This window comes from Rhinoderma darwinii, chromosome 11 (assembly GCF_050947455.1).
Source record: "Rhinoderma darwinii isolate aRhiDar2 chromosome 11, aRhiDar2.hap1, whole genome shotgun sequence".
In the NCBI taxonomy this organism is placed as follows: domain Eukaryota; kingdom Metazoa; phylum Chordata; class Amphibia; order Anura; family Rhinodermatidae; genus Rhinoderma; species Rhinoderma darwinii.
In genome coordinates, this window is record NC_134697.1 from 87,968,220 (window position 1) to 87,996,063 (window position 27,844).

The 27,844-nt window shown below is 43.7% G+C and overlaps 1 protein-coding gene across 1 annotated transcript in view; it reads left to right on the forward strand.

Moving 5' to 3' along the window:
- Window positions 1-23,151, forward strand: part of LOC142663810 (uncharacterized) — a 45,668-nt gene extending 22,517 nt beyond the window's left edge. The window contains 6 exon segments of the mRNA XM_075842639.1: window positions 15,002-15,076; window positions 15,153-15,247; window positions 15,375-15,489; window positions 17,947-18,483; window positions 22,442-22,987; window positions 22,990-23,151. Coding sequence (XP_075698754.1) covers window positions 15,002-15,076; window positions 15,153-15,247; window positions 15,375-15,489; window positions 17,947-18,483; window positions 22,442-22,987; window positions 22,990-23,063 — 1,442 coding nt within the window. The 3' untranslated portion in view covers window positions 23,064-23,151.
- Window positions 23,152-27,844: the final 4,693 nt, after the last annotated feature.

The following is a 27,844-nucleotide window of genomic DNA, read 5'->3' on the forward strand; positions in this document are numbered from 1 at the left end:
GATGCTGCCACAGTTCCCTCTGTAGATACTGCCACAGTGCCCTCTGTAGATGCTGCCACAGAGCCCTCTGTAGATGCTGCCACAGTGCCCTCTATAGATAATGCCACAGTGCCCTCTGTAGATGCTGCCACAGTGCCCTCTGTAGATACTGCCACAGTGCCCTTTGTAGATGCTGCCACAGTGCCCTCTGCAGATGCTGCCACAGTGCCCTCTGTAGATACTGCCACAGTGCCCTCTGTAAATGCCTCCACAGTGCCCTCTGTAGATACTGCCACAGTGCCCCATAGATACTTCCACCATGCCTTCTGTAGATACTGCCACACACCCACCCATAGATAATGCCACAGTGCCCTCTGTAGATGCTGCCACAGTGCCCTCTGTAGATAATGCCACAGTGCCCTGCGTAGATAATTCCACACAACCCTAGATAATGCCGCAGTGTCCTCTGTAGACACTTCCACAGTGCCCTCTGTAGATGCTGCCACACACCCACCCATGGATAATGCCACAGTGCCCTCTGTAGATACTGCCACAGTGTACTCTGTAGATACTGCCACAGTGCCATCTGTAGATACTGTCAAAGTGTCCTCTGTAGATTCTGCCACAGTGCCCTCTGTAGATGCTGCCACGGTGTACTCTGTAGATACTGTCACAGTGCCCTCTGTAGATACTGTCACAGTGTCCTCTGTAGATTCTGCCACAGTGCCCTCTGTAGATACTGCCACAGTGCCCTCTGTAGATACTGTCACAGTGTCCTCTGTAGATTCTGCCACAGTGCCCTCTGTAGATACTGCCACAGTGTACTCTGTAGATACTGTCACAGTGTCCTCTGTAGATTCTGCCACAGTGCCCTCTGTAGATGCTGCCACAGTGTACTCTGTAGATACTGTCACAGTGTCCTCTGTAGATACTGCCACAGTGCCATCTGTAGATACTGTCACAGTGTCCTCTGTAGATTCTGCCACAGTGCCCTCTGTAGATGCTGCCACGGTGTACTCTGTAGATACTGTCACAGTGCCCTCTGTAGATACTGTCACAGTGTCCTCTGTAGATTCTGCCACAGTGCCCTCTGTAGATACTGCCACAGTGCCCTCTGTGGATACTGTCACAGTGTCCTCTGTAGATTCTGCCACAGTGCCCTCTGTAGATACTGCCACAGTGTACTCTGTAGATACTGTCACAGTGTCCTCTGTAGATTCTGCCACAGTGCCCTCTGTAGATGCTGCCACAGTGCCCTCTGTAGATACTGCCACAGTGCCCTCTGTAGATGCTGCCACAGTTCCCTCTGTAGATGCTGCTACAGTGCTCTCTGTAGATGCTGCCACAGTGCCCTCTGTAGATGCTGCCACAGTGCCTTCTCTAGATGCTGCCACAGTGCCCTCTGTAGATGCTGCCACAGTGCCATATATTTCTAGCACTCTGCCTGGTACTCCAGCTGTGCTCCTGACATCACTGTCGAGCTCTGGGGAAGCCCTTGACATCGCTTTCCATATGTGGACAGCGATGTCAGGGTATTCCACAGAGTCCCGGAGCAGAGCCTGTACTAGCGCGCTGCCCGGGACTCCGCTCTGGGGAAGACCCTGACAACACTGTCGATATATGGACAACGATATCAGGGATTTCCACAGAGTACTGGCGCAGAGCCTTTACTAGCACTCTGCCCGGGACTCTGCTTTGGTAAAGACCCTGACAAGACTGTCGATATATGGACAGCGATGTTAGGAAATTCCACAGAGTCCCGAATCAGAGCCAATACTAGCGCTCTGCCCGGGACTCCGCTCTGGGGAAGACCCTGACAACACTGTCCATATATGGACAGCGATGTTAGGGAATTCCACAGAGTACTGGAGTAGAGCCTATATTAGCGGCTCTGTGTCCAGTGGGCCGCGTGCTTGAGACCCCTGGACTAGAGTCGATGGAGGGATGCGTGACGCACTAAAATAGGACATGTCCTATCCTTTCACAGACCCTTCACACGTTGAAACAACGGTAGTGTGAAGGGCCCCATTGAAATACATGAGTCCGTGTGACGGGCGTTGTTTTAACGGCCATAACGCGGACGTGATACACGCTCGTCTGAATGAGCCCCTAAACAGGATCTTGCTCCGGCGGACTCATGTCATCCATGGATCAGCTATTTGTTTAAATGGCCACGTATAAAATACATTTCCACTGAGCAGCTGATGAGAACTTACCCTGGAAAAGTCAGAAACTGGACACACCGCAACCAGCTTGTCGCCACAGTGGCTTCATTCTAAAAAGGGCTGTTCTTCATGAAACGACAGCCAAGCACAACCACTGGACTATTTCTGTATCTCCCATAGACTTTAATGGAGAATGACTGTGCAATAAAGCTCGATCATAGGATCAGTGTGGCTCCCTGCAATCAGATCCAACCACATTCATCATTTTATGATCTTTCTAGTGCAGGGTCGGACAGGCCCACCAGAGAACCAGAAGATCCTCTGGTGGGCCCAGGTTCTAACGCAATAATGGGCCTGAGGCCATGTTCACATGCTAAACTAAAAACAGCTGTAAAATACAGAGCATTTTCAAGGGAAGACGGCCTCTAATTTTCAGCCAATTTCAAAGCATCAACCGTTTTTTGGAGCTGTTTTTCTATTGACCCAATGAAAAACGGCTCAAGAAGTGACATGCACTTCTTTTTATTCAGCGCTTTTTTCAAACTGACGCGTAATGTTATGGTGACACTGACTGTGGCTGGTAATGTTATGGTGGCACTGACTGGCTGGTAATGTTATGGTGGCACTGACTGTGGCTGGTAATGTTATGGTGGCACTGACTGTGGCTGGTAATGTAATGGTGGCAATGACTGTAGCTGATAATGTTATGGTGGCAATGACTAGCTGGTAATGTTATGGTGGCACTGACTGTGGCTGGTAGTGTTATTGTGGCACTGACTGTGGCTGGTAGTGTTATGTTTACACTGACTGTGGCTGGTAATGTTATGGTGACATTGACTGTGGCTGGTAATTTTATGGTGGCACTGATTGTGGCTGCCGCTAATGTTATGGTGGCACTGACTGTAGCTGATAATGTTATGATGGCACTGACTGGCTGGTATTGTTATGGTGGCACTGACTGTGGCTGGTAATGTTATGTGGCACTCAGTGGCTGGTAATGTTATGGTGGCACTGACTGTAGCTGATAATGTTATGGTGGCACTGGCTGGCTGGTAATGTTATGGTGGCACTGACTGTGGCTGGTAATGTTATGGTGGCACTGACTGTGGCTGCCGGTAATGTTATGGTGGCACTGACTGTGACTGGTAATGTTATGGTGGCACTGACTGTGGCTCGTAATGTTATGGTGGCACTGACTGTGGCTGGTAATGTTATGGTGACACTGACTGTGGCTGGTAATGTTATGGTGGCACTGACTGTGGCTGGTAATGTTATGGTGGCAATGACCGTAGCTGATTATGTCATGGTGGCACTGACTAGCTGGTAATGTTATGGTGGCACTGACTGTGGCTGGTAATGTTATGGTGGCACTGACTGTGGCTGGTAATGTTATGATGGCACTGACTGGCTGGTAATGTTAAGGTGGCACTGACTAGCTGGTAATGTTATGGTGGCACTGACTGTGGCTGGTAATGTTATGGTGTCACTGGCTGTGGCTGGTAACGTTATGGTGGCACTGACTGGCTGGTAATGTTATGGTGTCACTGACTGGCTGGTAATGTTATGGTGGCACTGACTGTGGCTGGTAATGTTATGGTGACAATGTAGCTGGTAATGCTATGGTGGCACTGACTGAGGCTGGTAATATTATGGTTTCACTGACTGTGGCTGGTAATGTTATGGTGGCACTGACTGAGGCTGGTAATGTTATGGTGGCACTGACTGTGGCTGCCGGTAATGTTATGGTGGCACTGACTGTGGCTGGTAATGTTATGGTGGCACTGACTGTGGCTGCCGGTAATGTTATGGTGGCACTGACTGTGACTGGTAATGTTATAGTGGCACTGACTGTGGCTCGTAATGTTATGGTGGCACTGACTGTGGCTGGTAATGTTATGGTGACACTGACTGTGGCTGGTAATGTTATGTGGCACTGAGTGGCTGGTAATGTTATGGTGGCACTGACTGTGGCTGGTAATGTTATGGTGGCAATGACCGTAGCTGATTATGTCATGGTGGCACTGACTAGCTGGTAATGTTATGGTGGCACTGACTGTGGCTGGTAATGTTATGGTGGCACTGACTGTGGCTGGTAATGTTATGGTGGCACTGACTGGCTGGTAATGTTATGGTGGCACTGACTGTGGCTGGTAATGTTATGGTGGCACTGACTAGCTGGTAATGTTATGGTGGCACTGACTGTGGCTGCTGGTAATGTTATGGTGACACTGACTGTGGCTGTTAATGTTATGGTGGTACTGACTGTGGCTGGTAATATTATGGTGGCACTGATTGTGGCTGCTGGTAATGTTATGGTGGCAGTGACTGTGGCTGCTGGTAATGTTATGGTGGCACTGACTGTGGCTGCTGGTAATGTTATGGTGGCACTGACTGTGGCTGGTAATGTTATGGTGACACTGACTGTGGCTGGTAATGTTATGGTGGCACTGACTGTGGCTGTTAATGTTATAGTGGCACTGACTGTGGCTGGTAATGTTATGGTGGCACTAACTTTGGCTGGTAATATGGTGGCTGTGACTGTGTCTGGTAATGTTATGGTGGCACTGACTGTGGCTGGTAATATGGTGACACTGTGGCTGGTAATGTTATGGTGACACTGACTGTGGCTGGTAATGTTATGGTGGCACTGTCTGCGGCTGGTAATGTTATGGTGTCACTGACTGTGGCTGGTAATGTTATGATGGCACTGACTGGCTGGTAATGTTAAGGTGGCACTAACTAGCTGGTAATGATATGGTGGCACTGACTGTGGCTGGTAATGTTATGGTGTCACTGGCTGTGGCTGGTAACGTTATGGTGGCACTGACTGGCTGGTAATGTTATGTTGTCACTGACTGGCTGGTAATGTTATGGTGGCACTGACTGTGGCTGGTAATGTTATGGTGGCAATGTGGCTGGTAATGCTATGGTGGCACTGAATGAGGCTGGTAATATTATGGTTTCACTGACTGTGGCTGGTAATGTTATGGTGGCACTGACTGGCTGGTAATGTTATGGTGGCACTGACTGTGGCTGGTAATGTTATGGTGGCAATGACTGTAGCTGATAATGTTATGGTGGCACTGACTAGCTGGTAATGTTATGGTGGCACTGACTGCGGCTGGTAATGTTATGGTGACACTGACTGTGGCTGGTAATGTTATGGTGACACTGACTGTGGCTTGTAATGTTATGGTGGCACTGACTGTGGCTGGTAATGTTATGGTGGCACTGACTAGCTAGTAATGTTATGGTGGCACTGACTGTGGCTGGTAATGTTATGGTGGCACTGACTGTGGCTGGTAATGTTATGGTAGCACTGACTGTGTCTGGTAATGTTATGGTGGAACTGACTGTGGCTGGTAAAGTTATGGTGGCACTGACTGCGGCTGTTAATGTTATGGTGGCACTGACTGTGGCTGGTAATGTTATGGTGACACTGACTGTGGCTGGTAATGTTATGGTGGCACTGAGTGGCTGGTAATGTTATGGTAGCACTGACTGTAGCTGATAATGTTATGGTGGCATTGACTGGCTGGTAATGTTATGGTGGCACTGACTGTGGCTGGTAATGTTATTGTGGCACTGACTGTGGCTGGTAATGTTATGGTGGCACTGAGTGGCTGGTAATGTTATGGTGGCACTGACTGTAGCTGATAATGTTATGGTGGCACTGGCTGGCTGGTAATGTTATGGTGGCACTCACTGTGGCTGGTAATGTTATTGTGGCACTGACTGTGGCTGGTAATGTTATGATGGCACTGACTGTGGCTGGTAATGTTATGGTGGCACTAACTGTGGCTGGTAATATGCTGGCTGTGACTGTGTCTGGTAATGTTATGGTGGCACTGACTATGGCTGGTAATGTTATGGTGGCACTGACTGTGGCTGGTAATGTTCTGGTGGAACTGACTGTGGCTGGTAATGTTCTGGTGGAACTGACTGTGGCTGGTAATGTTATGGTGACACTGTGGCTGGTAATGTTATGGTGGCACTGACTGTGGCTGGTAATGTTATGGTGGCACTGACTGTGGCTGGTAATATGGTGACACTGTGGCTGGTAATGTTATGGTGGCACTGACTGTGGCTGGTAATGTTATTGTGGCACTGACTGTGGCTGGTAATGTTATGGTGGCACTGAGTGGCTGGTAATGTTATGGTGGCACTTACTGTAGCTGATAATGTTATGGTGGCACTGGCTGGCTGGTAATGTTATGGTGGCACTGACTGTGGCTGGTAATGTTATTGTGGCACTGACTGTGGCTGGTAATATTATGATGGCACTGACTGTGGCTGGTAATGTTATTGTGGCACTGACTGTGGCTGGTAGTGTTATGTTGACACTGACTGTTGCTGGTAATGTTATGGTGGCACTAATTGTGGCTGGTAATGTTATGGTGACACTAACTGTGGCTGGTAATGTTACGGTGGTACTGACTGTGGCTGGTAATATTATGGTGGCACTGACTGTGGCTGCCGGTAATGTTATGGTGTCACTGACTGTGGCTGGTAATGTTCTGGTGGCACTAACTTTGGCTGGTAATGTTATTGTGGCACTGATTGTGGCTGGTAATGTTAAGGTGACACTGACTGTGGCTGGTAATATTATGGTGGCACTAACTGTGGCTGGTAATGTTATGGTGGCACTAACTGTGGCTGGTAATATGCTGGCTGTGACTGTGTCTGGTAATGTTATGGTGGCACTGACTGTGGCTGGTAATGTTATGGTGGCACTGACTGTGGCTGGTAATGTTCTGGTGGCACTCACTGTGGCTGGTAATGTTATGGTGACACTGTGGCTGGTAATGTTATGGTGGCACTGACTGTGGCTTGTAATGTTATGGTGCCACTGACTGTGGCTGGTAATGTTATGGTGGCACTGACTGTGGCTGGTAAAGTTATTGTGGCACTGACTGTGGCTGGTAATGTTATGGTGGCACTGAGTGGCTGGTAATGTTATGGTGGCACTGACTGTAGCTGATAATGTTATGGTGGCACTGGCTGGCTGGTAATGTTATGGTGGCACTGACTGTGGCTGGTAATGTTATTGTGGCACTGACTGTGGCTGGTAATGTTATGATGGCACTGACTGTGGCTGGTAATGTTATGGTGACACTGACTGTGGCTTGTAATGTTATGGTGCCACTGACTGTGGCTGGTAATGTTATGGTGGCACTGACTGTGGCTGGTAATGTTATGGTGGCACTGACTGTGGCTGGTAATGTTATGGTGGCACTGACTAGCTGGTAATGTTATGGTGGCACTGACTGTGGCTGGTAATGTTATGGTGGCACTGACTGTGTCTGGTAATGTTATGGTGGCACTGACTGTGGCTGGTAATGTTATGGTGGCACTGACTGTGGCTGGTAATGTTATGGTGGCACTGACTGTGGCTGGTAATGTTATGGTGGCACTTACTAGCTAGTAATGTTATGGTGGCACTGACTGTGGCTGGTAATGTTATGGTGGCACTGACTGTGGCTGGTAATGTTATGGTAGCACTGACTGTGTCTGGTAATGTTATGGTGGAACTGACTGTGGCTGGTAAAGTTATGGTGGCACTGACTGCGGCTGTTAATGTTATGGTGGCACTGACTGTGGCTGGTAATGTTATGGTGACACTGACTGTGGCTGGTAATGTTATGGTGGCACTGAGTGGCTGGTAATGTTATGGTAGCACTGACTGTAGCTGATAATGTTATGGTGGCATTGACTGGCTGGTAATGTTATGGTGGCACTGACTGTGGCTGGTAATGTTATTGTGGCACTGACTGTGGCTGGTAATGTTATGGTGGCACTGAGTGGCTGGTAATGTTATTGTGGCACTGACTGTGGCTGGTAGTGTTATGTTGACACTGACTGTGGCTGGTAATGTTATGGTGGCACTAATTGTGGCTGGTAATGTTATGGTGACACTGACTGTGGCTGGTAATGTTACGGTGGTACTGACTGTGGCTGGTAATATTATGGTGGCACTGACTGTGGTTGCCGGTAATGTTATGGTGTCACTGACTGTGGCTGGTAATGTTCTGGCGGCACTGACTGTGGCTGGTAATGTTATGGTAGCACTGACTGTGTCTGGTAATGTTATGGTGGCACTGACTGTGGCTGGTAATGTTATGGTGGCACTGACTGTGGCTGGTAATGTTATGGTGGCACTGACTGTGGCTGGTAATGTTATGGTGGCACTGACTGTGGCTGGTAATGTTATGGTGGCACTGACTGTTGCTGGTAATGTTATGGTGGCACTGACTAGCTGGTAATGTTATGGTGGCACTGACTGTGGCTGGTAATGTTATGGTGGCACTGACTGTGGCTGGTAATGTTATGGTAGCACTGACTGTGTCTGGTAATGTTATGGTGGCACTGACTGTGGCTGGTAATGTTATGGTGGCACTGACTGTGGCTGGTAATGTTATGGTGGCACTGACTAGCTGGTAATGTTATGGTGGCACTGACTGTGGCTGGTAATGTTATGGTGGCACTGACTGTGGCTGGTAATGTTATGGTAGCACTGACTGTGTCTGGTAATGTTATGGTGGCACTGACTGTGGCTGGTAATGTTATGGTGGCACTGACTGTGGCTGGTAATGTTATGGTGGCACTGACTGTGGCTGGTAATGTTATGGTAGCACTGACTGTGGCTGGTAATGTTATGGTGGCACTGACTGTGGCTGGTAATGTTATGGTGACACTGACTGTGGCTGGTAATGTTATGGTGGCACTGACTGTGGCTGGTAATGTTATGGTGGCACTGACTGTGGCTGGTAATGTTATGGTGACACTGACTGTGGCTGGTAATGTTATGGTGGCACTGACTGTGGCTGGTAATGTTATGGTGACACTGACTGTGGCTGGTAATGTTATGGTGGCACTGACTGTGGCTGGTAATGTTATGGTGACACTGACTGTGGCTGGTAATGTTATGGTGACACTGACTGTGGCTGGTAATGTTATGGTGGCACTGACTGTGGCTGGTAATGTTATGGTGGCACTGACTGTGGCTGGTAATGTTATGGTGACACTGACTGTGGCTGGTAATGTTATGGTGACACTGACTGTGATGGTAATGTTATGGTGGCACTGACTGTAGGAACCTGGCTGAGGGTAGTAATGTTATGAAGATTCTGACTGTAATTTATATTATGTAGCGAATGATTGGTAATGTTATGGTGGCACTGACTGTGGCTGGTAATGTTATGGTGGCACTGACTGTGGCTGGTAATGTTATGGTGACACTGACTGTGGCTGGTAATGTTATGGTGACACTGACTGTGATGGTAATGTTATGGTGGCACTGACTGTAGGAACCTGGCTGAGGGTAGTAATGTTATGAAGATTCTGACTGTAATTTATATTATGTAGCGAATGATTGGTAATGTTGTGGGGGCACTGCATGAGGCCGGCAATGTAACAGGGCCAGTGACGGCAGCTGGTAATGTTATGGGTTCACTGTCTGTGGCTGGAAATGTTTCGAGGGCCAGTGACTTTGACTGTGGCTGGCAATGATAAGGGGAAGCCGACTGTGGCTGGTAATATTATGGGGGCACTAATTGTGGCTGGCAATGATAAGGTAACACTGACCATGGCTGGCATTGTTATTAGCCTACTAACTGTGGCTGACAATGTTATGGAGGCACTGAATAAGGTTGATAATAATATGGGGCCATTAAAAAGAAATGTAATTGTTTATGTGATGAAAAGTTATATAAACTTCCACTAACGTTTCTGTTTCAATTCCTCACGGTTTTCAAGATCTCTGTTTGCTGTGATTCAGCAGGAACATTTATTGCTTACTTCCAGTGGAGACACATCTGTCCTGGTCATGTGATGGACACAGCTGCAGGAATAATTATAGTCAGTATCTGTATCCACTGGAATGAAACAATGTGAAAAATGGGAGGAATTGATACATGACTTATGTATGCTGGAAAATGGTATAACTGTGTGGCTGGTGAAGGGTGCTCTGAGTATGAATAATAATGTTATGCCACAAATAGCTGTGGCTAGCAACATTATGGGGGCACTACCTGACAATGTTATGGGGTCAATAAGTATTGAAGGCGATAATAATGGGACACAGTAGGTAATGACACTTTATACAAACACACAGTTAATATTTTGGTACGTGGACGCGATTTTGAGAATTCCAGTGCTGATATTCCTTCACGTCAGTCACTTCCGCCAGTTACAAACATGTCTGCCTTCTACTTCCGATTCAATCGTAAAAGCTGTGCCAATTATCATTGACCCTATATGGTCTGGTGTGACGTCATTAGCGTTGTAGCCACTCTGTGAAGTGAAGCAGGGGGTGAGCTTGACATAAACTTATTGACACATGAGTCGTCGGGTGAGGACTGTGGCGGCCATGTTGTTGTGGCCCCCACAATTCCCTACTGTATGACTACTACTTCCAGACTCCCGGATTATCCTGTGTTTCCTGTTGTGAGGCAGATGTCGAGGCTCTTTATTCCTGACCCGCGTCTAGTGAGAGGTAATAAATGTGATGTATCGTAATCAGAATCTTATAATGTTACAGTAATGGCGGCCGTTACTCACGTGACTGGGAATAACCCGGATTAATATACAAATATAGTGAATAATAGTAACTGTATCAGAGTCCTCCCTCCAACTGACCCCAGTACTGTAATAATGACTTATCATGTATCACTACTGCCGGGATAGAAGTATTACTAGTGTTATGTAAAAAAATATTATTATAATATTATTATTATGTTTAATAATAATTCCAATAATATAACTATAATGTATTATTATTATTGTATTAATGTTATTATTTTAATTTTATTATTGGAATTATTAATTTATTATTATTTATTGTTATTATTATTATTATAGTATTTTATTAATGTCGTTATTATTGTTTTTATTTTATTATTGTTATTATTATTATTGTTATTTTATAAATTAGCCCAGAAATAACAGCTTGAACTTCAATGGCGCTTAATCCACATGCAAATCGGCAGCCCAAGTCACGAGATTCTGCCGTGGATTATCCTGAAAATCCCCAAGGATTTGCCTAGAGCAAATCTCCATTGTGTTCTATGACGGCCTCAGATTTCTAGCCCCGTTGACTGTCCGGCTCCTTGAAGTTGTCCTGATTTTTGTTCTTTTCCTTCGGCATTCCCAGCATTTTGCCTCAAGAAGAGATTAACATCCATATTATTATTATTTCTAATGATTATAGAGTGAATGTTCAGGAATAAGGCTCCGTTCACACCTCGTTTGCCGTATACGTCCAAAAAGTTGCAAAAACGTATCCATTTTGAACGTTTTATTCCGTTTTCACCCCAAAAAAAGTATGTTTTTTGTTTGTGAGCAAAATCAATAAAGATTTGTAAAGTCAAAATATAAAGGAAGTAGAAGGTAGAGGCCGCGGTGTTTTCTGGTGCCGGTTCTGAGGGGTTTAGCAGGGGAAGGCACTGTCATTTGGGTAATGTGGTTACGGCAAACGTAGGGTTTACGTCATCCGTACGTCGTCCATTGACTTCAATACAAATAAAAGCACATGTGTTTGTCGTACGTTTTTGAAAAGTACTAAAGGACAGGGAAAAAAAAGGATCGGACGTAAGCGCACAAAGCGTAGGCACGAAGTTCACTATTGGGACCTTTGTCGTGTCCGTGGAAATCCCCGTAGCCGCGGTGGCACACGGTTTCGCACTTTTTTTTTTTACGTCTGACGTACATTTAAAACGACGTGTGAACTGCGCCTTACTCTGACGATATTCTTATAATATTTCCTTTTTAGTGTTTTAAGAACCGCCATTCCTATTACTTCCAGGAATAAGTCACGGTCGTTTTTTAACCCCTTAATAACCTGGCATGGAAAGGTCTTAATGAGCAGCTACGTTTTTCCATTTTGACCTCCCTGATTTTCAGCAGCCATAACTTTTTTTTTTTATTCATTCATTGACGCGGCCGCGTGAGGCCTTGTTTTATGCCGGAGAAATTGTATTTATTTTTTTCCTGCACGGTTTGGAGGTAGAATAAATTCACTGTTAGGCCCCACGCACACGAGCGTAGATTCAGTCCGCAATTACGCACCCATTCATTTCTATTGACCGCGGACGCCTTCTCGTAGATTTATCAGGAAGGCGTCTTGGCCGTAGAAAGCCTCCGCAAAAGATAGGATATGTCCTATCTTTTGCTTTTTACGGATTGTTCTGCCATACTTTATAAGCGAGCACGGGCCGAAAATGCGGGTGGCTGCCCGCGACTGCCAGCGGACCTGCGTGCCCGTAATCGCAGACCGTAATTATGGGCACGACTGTAGTTTTCATCCATCCGCATATACAGCACGCTGTACAGTCTGTAGCTCATCCGTATTTACGTATCCGCTAAAAAAACAGGGAGGAATCTTGGGTAATCCCCTGGTGCCGCGTAGCAATGCTTCCGTAATGTCCATGTCATAATTACAGACAAGAATACTACACGCTCTATCATTTGCGTATCGTTTCTACAGCACGGAGACCAATCCTGTAAATATATACGGGAAAGTGTCTGTGGCCCATAGAAATTAATGGGTTCGCAATTTAATCCGTAATTACGGATGAAAACTACGGTCTTATTTCTGCGGCATGACTAGAGGAAGAAGCGATTTTCGGCAGTTGTTTTCTTTGTTTTTTTATCTTGTTGACCTTTCACCCTAAATAACTTTACGCCTGATATGTGTAGGTTTTTATTCATATGCAATGTAAGGGAAATAAAATATTTATATATTTTTTTATTGTTATATATTTTTTTTTTTTTTATCCCATGAAGGGATAACGTTTTATTTACGTTATTTTTTACTTCTCCTGTGTTGTCATACTCCTGTATACTAAGGCCTCAGGCACATGACCGTATTGGTGTGCACGGTCGTGATTTGCCGCTCGGACGGCCGTGGAATGTCACCCACCAGCCGCCCGCCCGCAAACCACGGGGCCGTGCACGTGGCCATGGCCGCGTGCATTCATTTCTATGAGCCTTTCTGCGGTCCAGGCTCCTGTGCAATGCACGGTCGTATGGATGGTGCCGCAATTCACCCGTAAAAATCTGTTCGTGTGCATGGGGCCTAATATGACCGTATACACACACCACACATAGTGTGCCCTAACAGCAGGCATACACCACAGACAGCCCTGGGGTCCTTTCTAGGTTCACAGGACTGACTGCAGAGTGTCCAATCGCGTCAGAGGGGAGTCCCCCCTCGATCATTCCGCGGTCACGGACTGTGGCGATCACAGGGTCAAACAGCTGGGGTCAAAAATGTTTTTCGTACTGGTGACCTATCCACAGGATAGGTCATCCGTATATGATCGGTGGCGGTCCGACACCCGGACCCCGCAACAATCAGCTGACGAAAAACCGCCCCATTCCTGGACAACTCCTTTAAGGAGTTAAAAGCGAGCATTCTTTTCCAATTGCCTTCAGGAAGAGATTATAATGGCTGACATTCATTATTATTCGTCTTGTGTCGGAGTGGATTAGATACACCCGTCATCTGATCGTCACGCCTATCATTGGAGCTGCACACACATTATTTTTGTAGTGAGATTTTCCTAGTTTAACTATCGAGTTACAGTCCAGGGTAATCCATCGAGTAGCATGTAAGTCCGGTATTACACAGTTCGATCACTGCCCAGTAACGAGCGCCGATCGTCGATGGTGCGGGTGTTGGCTGCAGAGCGCGCTACTCTCACCATCCACGTAACGCTACGCCCTAATGGTTGAATCAAAGTATTAAAATTCATCATGCGATATTCATGTTAGTATTTTGTGCGTCCAATTACAGATTATATGGATGTCGTGGTATAAAGTAGTTTTATCGCTTTAACATGAATTCTATTCCCTATTTTTGTGTTTGTAGTGGGACCGTGAGCTTATTTTTTCCTGTAAAGACAGAAACGTTATATCTCCATACTTCATGATGGACCAAGACAAGAGTCTCATGGCTGAAAGTATATTAAATATCACACTGGAGATCATCTACCTACTGACTGGAGAGGTGAGGGATTTGGGGACTTTTGTGACATCACTTTTATGTGGGAAATATATTGCATGACATCACTCTCATCTCTAACAATAAAACGGGATATGACTGGAAAGGTGAGGGATTCTGGGAATTATGGAACTTGACATCAGTGCGATCTCTGTTAATAAACAAGGGACGTGACTGGAGGGGGCATATAATCCCCCACTCAAGACCTTCCTTTATTAGGGCCTGTTCACATCTGCATTGGAGGGAACTCCATCGCAGATTCAGCCGAGAATACTGGAAACAATAGTGCATCGTGCTGCGCTCCTTGTTTTTTGAAAAATTTCCGAAACCCAACGGAACCCATTAAAGTCAATAAGTTCCGTCTGCCACCGGTGGTGTCCATCGTACAACGGAACCGGTGCTCTCTGGATTTCCGATGTTCTGCTCCTCTGACGGAGCGGAACAACGGAAAGCCGAACGCTGGTGTGAACCCAGCCTTAGCTCGAGGGGAGAGTCATTGAAAAGGTACTGTTGCTTTGGAGGACTTGTGCAACCATGGAAAATGCAAAAATGTTCAAAAATAAACAAGTTTAAATTTTTTTAAATAAATCTACAGGATTACACAGTAGTGAAAAAGACCTCTGGTAAGCCTCATCATGCATCGGGAAGATGGGCCAGGCACCAGAACCCCATTAAGATGCCTCCACCTTTGTCACTGATACTTGAGCGAGAGAGTGAACATAAGATTCTAGAACTGACCGACAAGATCATTGGGCTGCTGACTGGAGAGGTGAGGACTACCGGGAATGCCGGGATATTGTAACACCAAGGCAGGTACCCGGATGATGACTTTATGATTATGTGTGTCAGGTTCCCGCTGGGCTGTATTTAGAAGAACCTAAAGATCTGTACGGGGATGATCTGGAGCATCACGAGCCTCCGTCATCTCTGGGTAAGAGGAAACTTCATTTCATGGAAAGTCGAAAGCCGTATTGAGGGTCAACTGGAAAACTGTCTGTTTCATGCAGGTGGATCTAGCATCCGAAATAAAACACAAAGATCTGCCAGTCCTCTCTATTCCGATTATGCCGATGACGAGCCATGTGATCCACAAGATGGTGAGGTACGTAGAACTGAACACGCCATTGACCTCAACCTGCGTTGTACGACTTGTGGAGAAGCCCATCATTTTGGACCATATTTTGGCTCCCGATAACACACTTCCAATCTATCGCTCCCGTTTTTTTTAGGGTAAAGAATCATTTCAGATTAAAGTCGAAGTTGTGGAAGGGGAAGTGGACGATTTGTACAGTAGCGGTGATATGACGTGTAAGGAGGAGGAAGTCCCCGTAGATATCGCTGAAGGTGCGTAATAAACCCCCAATCATTTCATAGATGCTTTCTGTTTTGTGATTTATTTATTTTTTTTAAAAATAAATACAGAAGTTTATCGGATGAGAAGGCGCAGGCCTCTGTCCCGTCACATTCATTTACTTTGAGTTCAGTGTTTAAAAAGTGATATTTACTTACTACATCTATATGGATTTTTTTTTTTTTTTTTTTAAATCAAAGTATTTTGAATGAAAGTGTTAATTAGCTGAACTTGAGAAATAATTTCACAGAAAAACATATTTATACATAGTACTTGTGAATGTAATATCCGGTGAATGCCATAAATGTCCCTGATGCGAAAAACCCTTAACGACCTATGACGAAAATACACATCATAGAGCGGCGGGGGGGGGGTGATGTTTGTAGCGGGCTTACGCGCTGAGCCCGCTAAATACACCGCAGCGATTAACTGTGTATTACAGCTGCTCTAACGGCCAGGAACAGCGATGCCAATAGCGACCGCGGCATTTAAACCGTTAGGAGGGGGCTGGCTCGAGTCTCCTACGGGAGACAAATAAAATGTTTTTTTTTAAAAAGAGTTACATTTTTAAGAAGTGTGAAAAAAAAAATACAAAAATATTAAAAGTTAATAAAAAAAAACTTCCCATTTTTCCTCAGGCACAATGTAAAAAATAAAAAAATTGGTATCGCAGCGTCCGTAAAAGTCTGAACTATTACAATCTACTATTATTTAACTCGCACGGTGAACGGCGTAAAAAAGAACAAATTAAAACACCCGAATCATTGTTTTTTGGTCACCTTAGCGCTTAAAAATAATAGAATAAAAAGTGATCAAAATCGTATAGAAAATATGGTACCAATAAAAACTACAGTTCGTCCCGCAAAAAATAAGCCCTCACACCGCTCGATCGACGGAAAAATAAAAAAAAGTTCTGGCTCTCGGAATGTGGTGAAACACAACAATTTTCTTTGTTAACAAATAATTTTTTTCCGTTTTCCAGTACATTATATGGTACTTTAAATGGTGCCAAATACAACTCCTCTTGCAAAAAATAAGCCCTCGCACCGCTCTATTGACGGAAAAATAAAAACTTTATGGCTCTTGGAAGGCGGGGAGTGAAAAACTAAAATGAAAAAACTAAAAATGACTGGGTCGTTAAAGGGTTAAATAGATCTATTAGACCTGATAAGGCCGGTGTACTTACTTTGAAATTTTGTAAGAATGGCTGTATAATCATTTCTCAAAGTTTTTCTGCCCGGTATCAAAATGAGCATTTTGACCAAGTATATGTATGATGTCATCTCAATCTCTTCCCACCTAGAGCTGACAAGCTCTTATAAGTTACCCTCCTCACCCGCCCCATGGTAAAATCTCACACATGCTCAGTACAAGCTCTTATCAGTTTTCCGCCTTCTCGCAGAAGTAAGGAATTATAGCTTCTAACTCCATCTGCTGCTTCCTGTTACTGCAGAGCCAGGGGGACTACAGCTTGCTCTGAGCATGTGCGGGATTTCAGCATGGTGCTGGTGAGGAGGGACACTGATAGGAGCTTGTCAGCTCTAGGTGGGAGGAGATTGAGATGACATCATACATATATTTGGTCTCATAAAATGCTAATTTTAATATCAGACAGGAAAACTTTGAGAAAGTATTTATACAACCATTCTTACATGGGTTTTCAAAGTCTCATCAGGTCTAAGATCTATTTAATAATCTATGCAGTCTGCATTGTGAAATCTGGTGACAGATCCTCTTTTTAATGAGTTTGGTGTAAAAAAAAAAATATATATATTTTTTTTCTAATAATAAATTATGGTAAAAAAAGAATCCATATGGAAGTATGTGTATAGCATATGTATAGTACATCAGGTAGGAGTTCCACCTAACATTGTTGTTTTTTTTTTTTTTTTAATCTTTAAAGGGTAACTAAACTTTTTAAAAGCACTGAGACCCCCATCGATCGCTAAAGCGGCCCACACCGATCACAAAATCGCTTTGTTACTGATGGGCTTTCTTCGTATCAGTATACTGGCTCAATAGAAAGTCTTTGAGTCCGTACACCGCTCGCTCGGCTTTCCGAGGGAAGCCGATCAGAAACTAAGCGGCGCACTGCTTACCAGAGCCCTTTTGCAGCTTTGTTTTAGCGATTGGTGGGGGTCTAAGTGCTCGGACCCCAACTGATCAACACTTCTGATCAGTGTTGATCCCGACTGATCAACCCCTTCTTTAAAGGGGTTTTCCGGGACCTATCAGTGGTGGTCCGGCTGATTGGCAGAATGAAGGGGGTTCACCACATCCCCTTCATGTGTTTACACAGAGACAGCGCTGTACATATAGCTGTGACTATGTATACTGCAGATTACTCCTTCACTTTAATGGGCCTTTTTTTTTTTATAGGATTTATTTTTTTTCCACTTTTGCGTGTACTTTGTTAACATTTTGAAGAACTATTATATTTTTATCCCCAGCCAATGGCCACAACATCAGGAATCCATCACCGGATTGGGAATTAGAAGATAACAATGACTCCGATAATTCCCCAGAAGAAAACTGTAGTTTCCAAAACCGATATTCAGGACCTCAGGATGTTGATATCAATAATCAGATTTCTTATGATGGAGAAATCTCTCCTGACAAATCCATTTTTGCTCCATATGGTGCAGTTCACAGTGGTAACATTTTCACCTGTCTGGACTGTGGTAAATGCTTCACTCAGCACGATGCGCTGATGATACACCAGAGGTCTCACGTGGAGGAGAAGTCCTATCCGTGCTCTAACTGTGGTAAGAGTTTCAAAAAGAAATCGAACCTTATTCAGCACCAGAAAATCCACACGGGTGAGAAGCCATTCCTCTGCTCTGACTGTGGCAAAAGTTTTACGCGGAAAGCTGATCTCATTAAACATCAGAGAATCCATACGGGAGAGAAGCCGTTTCCTTGTCCTCAGTGCGGCAAATGTTTTACCCAGATATCCGCTCTTATACGACATCGGAGATTCCACTCAGGTGAGAAACCATTTCCATGTCCTGTTTGTGGGAAATGCTTTACTCATAGACCAACTCTTATTAGACACCAGAAAACACATATGCGGGAGAGAGGGGAGCTGCCGCTTGAACAGTTGGATTTCTCTGATTGAATGTTTTAAGTAGACGTTGAATACAAAAAAAAATTCTAAACCGGTACAGTATTATTTTAAAACGGCATAAAAAAAGTAATTGTGTCTGAAGCCCAATGTAGAGCGGACACTAGAATAGATAGCGGGGGGATGTATGCTGTAATCCCAGCTGACATTGGGAAATAGACTGGGTATTGAAAAAATATCTGACCCCTGTGAAAACTTGGGTCAGACGTAGTCGGAGATCTCCATGACCTGGAGTTGTCCAAGACGGTTCTTGCGATACTGTAACATTAAAAGAAATGGAAAGTGGTTTTTTTTCAAGAGCATTTTTTTAGTTCTGATTAGTGTTATCCGGATATATTATGTCGTGTATGTTCAGTTTAATGATCTCTCACCGTTTTTTTTTTAGGAAATGTTAGGTGAATGTAAGGTGCTTGTCTGTCTCTGATTAAGTCTATGAGGTGGAGCTTGTAGACGTCTTCAGGAACTGTATTGACCAGTCACATTCACTGTTGCTCATCAGTTCATATGAGGTCACTAAGAGTGTAGAGGAAGCTGCCATCTGCTGTATGACTATCATAAGCCGCCATCTTTACCAGCCAAATCTTATGAAAGAGCTAAATCTAAGGGTCCTATTACACCGGCAATTTCTGGCCGTAACAATGAGCGCCGATCAACGAGATGGCTTGTTGATCGGCGCTCGTTTGCTCCTTTCACAAGGAACTATGATCCGTCCTGAATGGGGACGAGAGCCCGTTACTACGATCGCTCGTCCCCATACATTTCTAATATGTCGGCAGCACGTCTCCCTGTTTACAGGGAGACGTCGTTTTTACCGCACAGGGAAAGCCGTAAAAAACAAAATGGAGGAATCGCCGTTTTTTTCCAATCCTGTCACCCAAAAAAGATATTCTTTCAGTTTCCTAGTACATTATATGGTACTTTAAATAGTTATCAGTAGAAAACTACAACTCTTCCCGCAAAAAAATAAGCCCTCGCACCGCTCCGTTGATGGAAAAATAAGATGGGGCGTGAAAAACAAAAATGACTTTGGACTTTAACCCCTTAATGACCGGGCCCTTTTGCGGGTTAATGACCAGGGATTATTTTTTGTTTTCTCACGGTCGCATTCCAAGAGTCGTAACTTTTTTTTTTATTCCGCTGTCATCGCCGTATAAGGGCTTGTTTTTTGCGGGACGAGTTGTATTTTGTAATTGTACCATTTTTAGATGCTTATAATATATTGATAAACTTTATTTTAGGAGAGAATTGAAAATAAGCAGCTATTCCAGCATTGATTTTCACGTTATAAATTTACGCCGTTTACTATGCAGCGTAAATAACATGTTAACTTTATTCTATGGGTCGGCACGATTACGGGGATACCAAATATGTAGAGGTTTTATGTTTTTCTACGTTTGCACAATAAAAACCCATTTAGAAAAAAATTCCTTGTTTTTGCATCACCGCATTCCAAGAGCCGTCATTTTTTTATGTTTTCATCAATGGGGGCTTGATTTTTGCGGGCCAATGTGTAGTGTTCATTAGTTCTATTTTGGGGTACATAGGACTTATAGATTAACTTTTTTATTTAATTTTTTATGGGGGGAATGGGAGAAAAGAGAGAATTTTGCCGTTGTTTTATGCGGTTTTTTAGGACGCCGTTCATTCGGCGGTTTAATGTGTTGATTTTATTGTTCAAGTCGTTACGATCGCGGGGATACCATATATGTGTATGTGTTATTTGTTTTGACACTTTTACTAAATAAAACCACTGTTTGGGCAAAAAAAGTAGTTTTATTTGATTTTAACTGTAAATTATTATTTTTTTTTTAGTCCAACCAGGGGACTTCACTATGCGATCTGCTGATCGCATATATAATGCTTTGGTATACTTAATACAGTGTAAAACGTGACGGCGCCCTGCGATTTCATTGCGGGGGCGCCGATGGGGTGACAGAGGGAGCTCCCTCCCTCCCTCTGTCAAACACATTAGATGTCGCTGTCACTATTGACAGCGGCATTTAATGGGTTAAACTGCCGGAATTGGAGCGCGCTTAGATTCCGGCAGTTGCGGCAGGAGCCAGGCTGAGTATAACAGCCGTGCTCCTGCCGCTGATCGCGTGGGTACAGTGACAGTACCCGCGCCATCACAGGACGGATATATCCGTCCTCCTGCGCGAACTAGCAGCTGCTGAGGACCTATATCCGTCCTTCGGCGTTAACAGGTTAATGGGTTTAATATTATGATGTCTGGATTGATAATACACCGAGATGGCTGCGGGGAATTTCGAAGTTCCCTTTAAATCCTGTAGTGAGCTAATGGGTTAACAGGACAACTGCGGGGAATGCGAATGTCCCCATATAATGCTGGAACGCTTCCGAGGATAACGGGAGGAATTCCAATATTATCACTGAATTACAGGACTACTAATAAGGCCATTCACTAATATGTTTTATCGTTTTCTCCAATGGTGGACTTCGATTTCATGACTTTAGTGTCAACTTTTCCTTGAGATACTTTTAGATTATTAATAAAGTGTTTATGTGAGAGTACTTATTATATAGAAGTTATGTTTTCTCATTGTCGTTTTTGCTTCGGTCTACTGAATTTTTATTTGTTTGATTATTTTATTGATTTTTTTACGCTGCTGTTCAGAGCTAATATGTGCTATGTTTGTCCTTGTCATTTCCTCAAATATTTGACTTTGAATGAAACATCTGCTTTTATGATTGAGATACAGTCATACAGACATTTTTCTAAACAGTCGCTATAATTTTACAAGAATTTTTTTTTCAAATCTGTAATTTCAATGAAAATTGAACATTTGTATTTTCTGTTAAAACGTTGTATGTTTGTTTTCCTTTCTTCATAAATTAAAACCTTGGCATGTCTACTAATAATGTCAGTTTGACTCTTTCCTATATATATTAATAAAAATAAACTAAAGTAGGCCTGTCGTCTCTCCTGACGTCTGTTTTAGTGAATACTTGGATTCCCCATGAAATAACAATTCTTGAGCATCTTTTCTTAGAATTCTGCCTTGTGCCGTTCCTCCTACAAATTTATGAATAAATTGACATCTGGGTGTTCCCATTTTAGGGGGGGAGGGGGGGGCGTGTCCCTATACGGTCTGACACTGTCCAATCAGTGATGACAATCTCAGACTGTAGGGACACGCCCCTTTGACAAGGGGAATAGTATCACCCATTTGTAACACAGGAACGGCACAACAAAGAGCTCTAACAAAAGATGCGGCAGAATTGTTAATTTATGGGGTTAACCAGTAATTGGTAAAAATAAGAGATCTGGATCAGGAGATCTGACACGTCATCTTACTGAAATAAAAAAAATCCTTTTAATTTTTTTTTTTTTATTGGAAAACTTTTGTGTTTTTTTTTTTTGTTTTAAATAAAATGATACAGAATTTTGTATATTCTAATAGTTTGGAACTTTTTAAAGTGTTTGCAGCACCTGTAGAAAATATGAACATGAACTAAAGATGTAAAAATATTTCATAGGGTATTTAAAGATCTACGGAATACTGTCAAGGAAAAAAATAACCAATGCAACTGTATATTACCGCAGCAATACTTTAGCCCATGAAGATGAAGTTACTTAAGGTTCTTTACTTTTTCACTTAAATAGCCCAAAAAAAATCTCAAATATAGCCCAAAATATTTGTATTTATTTTTTAATTGAATTTCTTTATCAGAGTTTAAAAAAAAAATTATCAACCTTTTATTTTCTTATTTTTTTAAAATCCAATCACTATTATGACAGTGATTCGTCATTGTTTCTGGTAAAAACCAATATTCACAGATTTCTATATTATTCCCAGCAGATGGACACAACATCAGGAATACCCCGGAAGACCAACTTATTTTATCTCCAGATTGTAAAATAGAAGATAAACCCGTCTCAGAAAATTTTCCAGGAGAGAATCCTAGTTTTGCAAATATACCTCCAGTCCTTCAGGATGCAGACACAAATAGTTATCCTTCTTATCATAAGGACAGCGCTCCCGATCAATCTGAGTTTGCGATCGGTAGTACAGCTCCTAAAAGTGACAAAATATTCCCCTGTCTGGAATGCGATAAATTGTTCACGCAGTACGCTAAACTTCTGATCCATCAGAGAAGTCACACAGGCGAAAAACCATTTTCATGTTCCGACTGTGGGAAAAGTTTTACTGAAAAATCAAACCTTATTCAGCATGAGAGAATCCACTCGGGTGAGAAACGGTTTATATGTTCCGAATGCGGCAAGGGCTTCACGCGGAAAGCCGATCTAATTAAACACCTGCGGACTCACACAGGAGAGAAGCCATTTCATTGTCTCGAGTGTGGGAAATGCTTTACCCAGAATTCCGCTCTGTTAAGACATAAGAGATTTCACTCGGGGGAAAAACCCTTTACATGTGTAGAATGTGGAAAATGCTTTACACATCGACCCTCTCTAAATAAGCATCAGAAAATTCACAACCGGGAATTAGGTGGGGCGCGCGCTACATGTACCAATTGTGGGATATGTGTGGCACAGGAATAAGTATTGTGTATAAAATCGGTCAGAAATAGAGCATTCGCTTTCCTGTTTTAGGCTATGTTCACACTGAGTTTTTTTGACACGGAAACAGCGCTACAAAACTCGTCAAAAACGGCCCGAAAATGCCTCCCATTAATTTCAATGGGAGGCGGAGGCGTCTTTTTTTCCCGCGAGCGGTAAAACCGTCTCGCGGGGGAAAGAAGGGACATGCCCTATCCTTGGGCGTTTACGCCTCTGACCTCCCATTGACTTCAGAGGCAGAAAAAGCGTATTTCGCAGCGTTTTATGCCCGCGGAACTCAAATGGCCGCGGGCGAAAAACGCCGCGAAAATCGACGTGAAGGGAGAGGAAAATCTGCCTCAAACATCCAAACGGAATTTTCAGGCAGAAATTCCGCCTGCAAAAAACTCTGTGTGAACATAACCTTAGAAGAGTGAGGTCTGGAATATAATTTTACATTATGGACAACGATTCCACATTTCCTTTGCACTAGTTTAGATGAAGAGCCTGAACAGGCAGTCAAGGTAGACGCAAGTGGCCAACATTAACATTTCATTCTTTGGGAAATTTGTTTCCAAACAATCATAATATGTTCAATTTGTTTGACCAAGGCCGTGTAAACGAGCGCCGATCAAGGAGCAAGGCATGGGGGCAATCGCTCGTCCCCGTACATTTTCATCATGTCGGCAGTGCATCGCCCTGTGTACAATGACATGTGCTGCCGACGTCGATAATAGTTTCTGCAGCATAAACGGTACGATCAGCCGGTGAGCGTGCGTTTGCTCATTCATCAGCTGATCGTTGCGCTGTTTTCACAGGGCGATGATCGGGAACGAGCGATCTGTGATTGCTCGTTTTCCCGATAATTGGCCCGTGTAAAAGGGCCTCAAGTCAACCAATAATCCTTTAATCTCATTGAGCAGCAAGAGTAGGGCCATTGTTCCTAAAAACATTTAACCGTTTACAGTCTGATAACCCGGAGACCAGATTGTTTTTAGATTTTCCAAATTTGAGCTTTAAAAAGTTACTTACACTTTCTAATGAAACTGTCCACAATTATTATATGTATTTTTTTTTTTGTATTTGGCCCAGACTATTTCTTCCTGATGGGAGACCATCAAAATTTCTAGTATTGCTGTATTTACTAATAATCGTAGTTTTCTGTAAAAAGTCTGCAATAGATTTAGTTCCTCTTCACGGTACAGTAGGTTCATCCAGGGTTCAGTCCAGTCGCCAGTATAGATTTTCAATTGCTATTTATTTTTAATAGAATTTATAACATTTTATGTGTATTTTAAATAGTATTTCAATAGGTTATTTTTTATAGGTTTATTTAAAGAGATGTTTCCAGTCGATATAGTGGCTACTCGAAATTGCAATACATATCACGACTAAGTGAAGTAGCATGAATTTTTGGTGTTGCGTAAAAAATGTTTTTGTTAAATGATGTGAATATAGTGTATTTAGTGCTATGATTTAGAAAAGTTTACAGTCAAGTGGTGTTTTGTTTTATATACTCCGTGGGAGATGTAAATGGTTTATATATTTAATAAAGTGTGTTTTTTATATAATAGAATAGTCCTAATGTCAATCCTGTTGTTCGTGAGAAGAAATATTTGAGAAAATTGAAACAAATTTTGTCAAATATTTTTTATTTTTTATTTTTTTAATACATACCATGTCTACCATACTGAAGGGTCATGCCAGAAGTGTGGGGTTCTTACCACTTATGTCTTCAAACAAAATACACACCAATACACAATATAGAAAAAAGTGAAGCTGAGACGCTAGTGATCCTAATTGATTAAATATGGAAATCTCTAGTTCATACTGAACAATTCAATGTATTTCTATACTTTACACTTACAAGGTACATCTATATAACAGACAGCAGCCCATTGCTTTCAATGACAACTGTGTAATGCTTCGTTGCTCCTGTGGGGGTGCTGCAGGGATAATGAACACTTGTTGCTGGATTCTCCATAGATTTTAGCTGATTACTGGGAGTCGTAATATCAGTACAGCATGCTAAAAACGTATAATCAGGGCACCCTTCTAAGGGCCCTTATACACGGGTCAATTATCGGGCAAACGAGCGTTCACAGAATGATCGTCCCCAAACTTTTTCCTGTGCAAACACTCGTTCGTTGTCGTATTGTTTATGCAGCCGAAAATATTTTTCATTGTCGGCAACGCACCTCTAAACAGGGAGACGTGCTGGCGACGTGATAGAAATGTACAGGGACGAGTGATCATAGTAATCGGCCTTCGTCCCCATACCTAGCTCCTTGTGAAAGAAGCAAACGAGCGCCGATCAAATAGCTGTCTCGTTGATCGGCGTTCGTTGTTACGGCTAAAATGGGCCATAAGGACCCTAAGCAACAGATTTTCAAAGTGGAGGACCCCTTTAATGATCAAAGTACTTGTGTAGGCCAATGTAATATTCTTAATTCACACTCGGAGAAGTAGAGCTCCTTATACCCTCAGCAACTTGAAGAAAAGGGGTACACAAAATGAATAAAAAAAACAATGTTCTTTATATACTTGACATTTAATCTACAATCCCGGGTTGTGTCCCGTTGGCAGGGACCAGTAACGCATACGGCTATGTTCACAATTCGTTTTTGGACCTACGTTTAACGTAAGTACCAGGAAAAAGCTCCAAACGTATATGTCAACCGTCGGCCGTGATGGATGCCTCACAGTGGCATCCGTCAACATAGACTTTAATAGTATCCATTAAATGGATATATCATGGACTGGGGTCATGAGAGTTCATGATGTATCAATTAAACGGATACCATTATAGTCTGAGTGATGGATGACACTACTGTGTTTTTTGCGCACCTATCATGCGGCAGCATTGTGTCCAGCAAAAACAACAGGTACCTGATGGAAACCTCGATCATAATGGATCATCATGAGTCCTATAGAAACAGAAATCATAATGCAAGGTAGAACATCCGCTATATGCATCCATCAACCAAGGGAACCGATTACCGTATACGTCGTATAGTCACACTGATGTCAGGAGCCTCCACGGTGCTGGAGTCTCTGGGCAGAGCGCTAGTAGATGTTCTGTCCCTGGTCTCCGCCTCCCCCCCCCCTCTCCTGGAGTGACCTGACTGCATCTGCTGGTCACAGTCCATATTTATTTTTGTAGCCCCCCCTAAAGAGCGCCTTCGGCACTGCACCCCCAGTGCCTGGTGGCAAATACGGGCCTGAATTCAAGTCAGGACTTTGACTTGGCCACTACAAAACCTTAACTTAGTTTTTTGCCATACAGAGGTGGACTTGCTTGTTGGCTCCGGATCATTGTCTTGCTGCATAACCTAACTTTAGATAAAAAAAACTGATGGCCGATGTTTATCTTCAATAGGTCTGGAATTAATCATGCAAAAGTGCAGTCTACTGCGTTATTCTATCCTTCAGCCTAACCGAGACCAAAAGGACACCTATTTGGCCTCCGTCGGGCTGATGAAGTTTAGTGTATAGATCAGGAGCTTTCCCAACGTGTACACTAAATGGACATCTCAAATGTGAACAGTGCCTAAGTGACACACCAGACCTCCCTGAGAGCATAGAGATCTAACCTTGTCACCCGTGGGCCAACGTCCTTTTACCGTATTTTCCCTTTAAATACCTGTCCTGGTTCACCCCTGATGCAGAACAACACGTCCCACAGCTGCTTTCTGTTAGAGTTTCACAGTGTGTCAGCTGTGGGCCACACAAAGTCATGGTGATTAGAGAAGGAAGCACGAGGAAGACCTGCTGTACGGAATATCGCATGGGATGATTTCATTAACCATGGTATTTAGGAAATGCTGCATGAAGTCCTGTGATCATAAACCTCGCCTCCTATGGATCTCTTGTGAAGGGATTTAGAAGTTATATAAGACCGGGCTTTGACCTCTTTAGTCATTTCCAGGAAGGAGGGCGGTTTTTACCATTGATGAATTGAACGCTATAAATTGTAAGATTTGTGGGAACATAAAGGAACTAAATTGCCTGATTTACACTTATAATGATTGGTCTTTGTGGCGCATGCACGTGGCTAGACATGGCGGATGCTTAGCTGCCTAGCGCCACACCTCACTAGGGATATTTGTCCGATATCATGGCTAAGGCCTCATGCACACGACCGTGCTCGTAATTACGACTCGTAATTACGAGCACAGCCGGCCGTTTTTCCGAGCCGTGCTGCCATTATAAAGTATAGCAGCACGGCCCGTAAAATAGAAAAATAGAACATGTTCTATTTTTTTAACGGCACGGGCACCTTCCCGTGAGAAAACGGGAAGGTACCCGTGGCTAACAGAAGTCTATGAGCCCGTTATTGCGGGTCGTAATTACGACCCGCCATAACGGGTGTTTTTACGGTCGTGTGCATGAGGCCTAACAGAGCGCCCTAAACTTGGCCTACCTTCGTTCCAAAAGTCAGATGGCACCCCGTACCACAGTAAGAAACCCCAAAAAAGAACCTATGCCAGCAATCCGTTGCGGACACTTCTTACCTTGGAGTCAAACAAGGCCCCAACGTTACGCACTCCAGCTCTGACCACACAGTCGGTGGCCCCGCATTTGATCTTACAGGACTTTTATACAAGCAATTCAGACGCCGGAGCGGTTATTCCAGTCAGCTTTGGCACAGGATGCCATGACAGGATCATCACATGATATTACTTGGACACCGGTCCCCCAC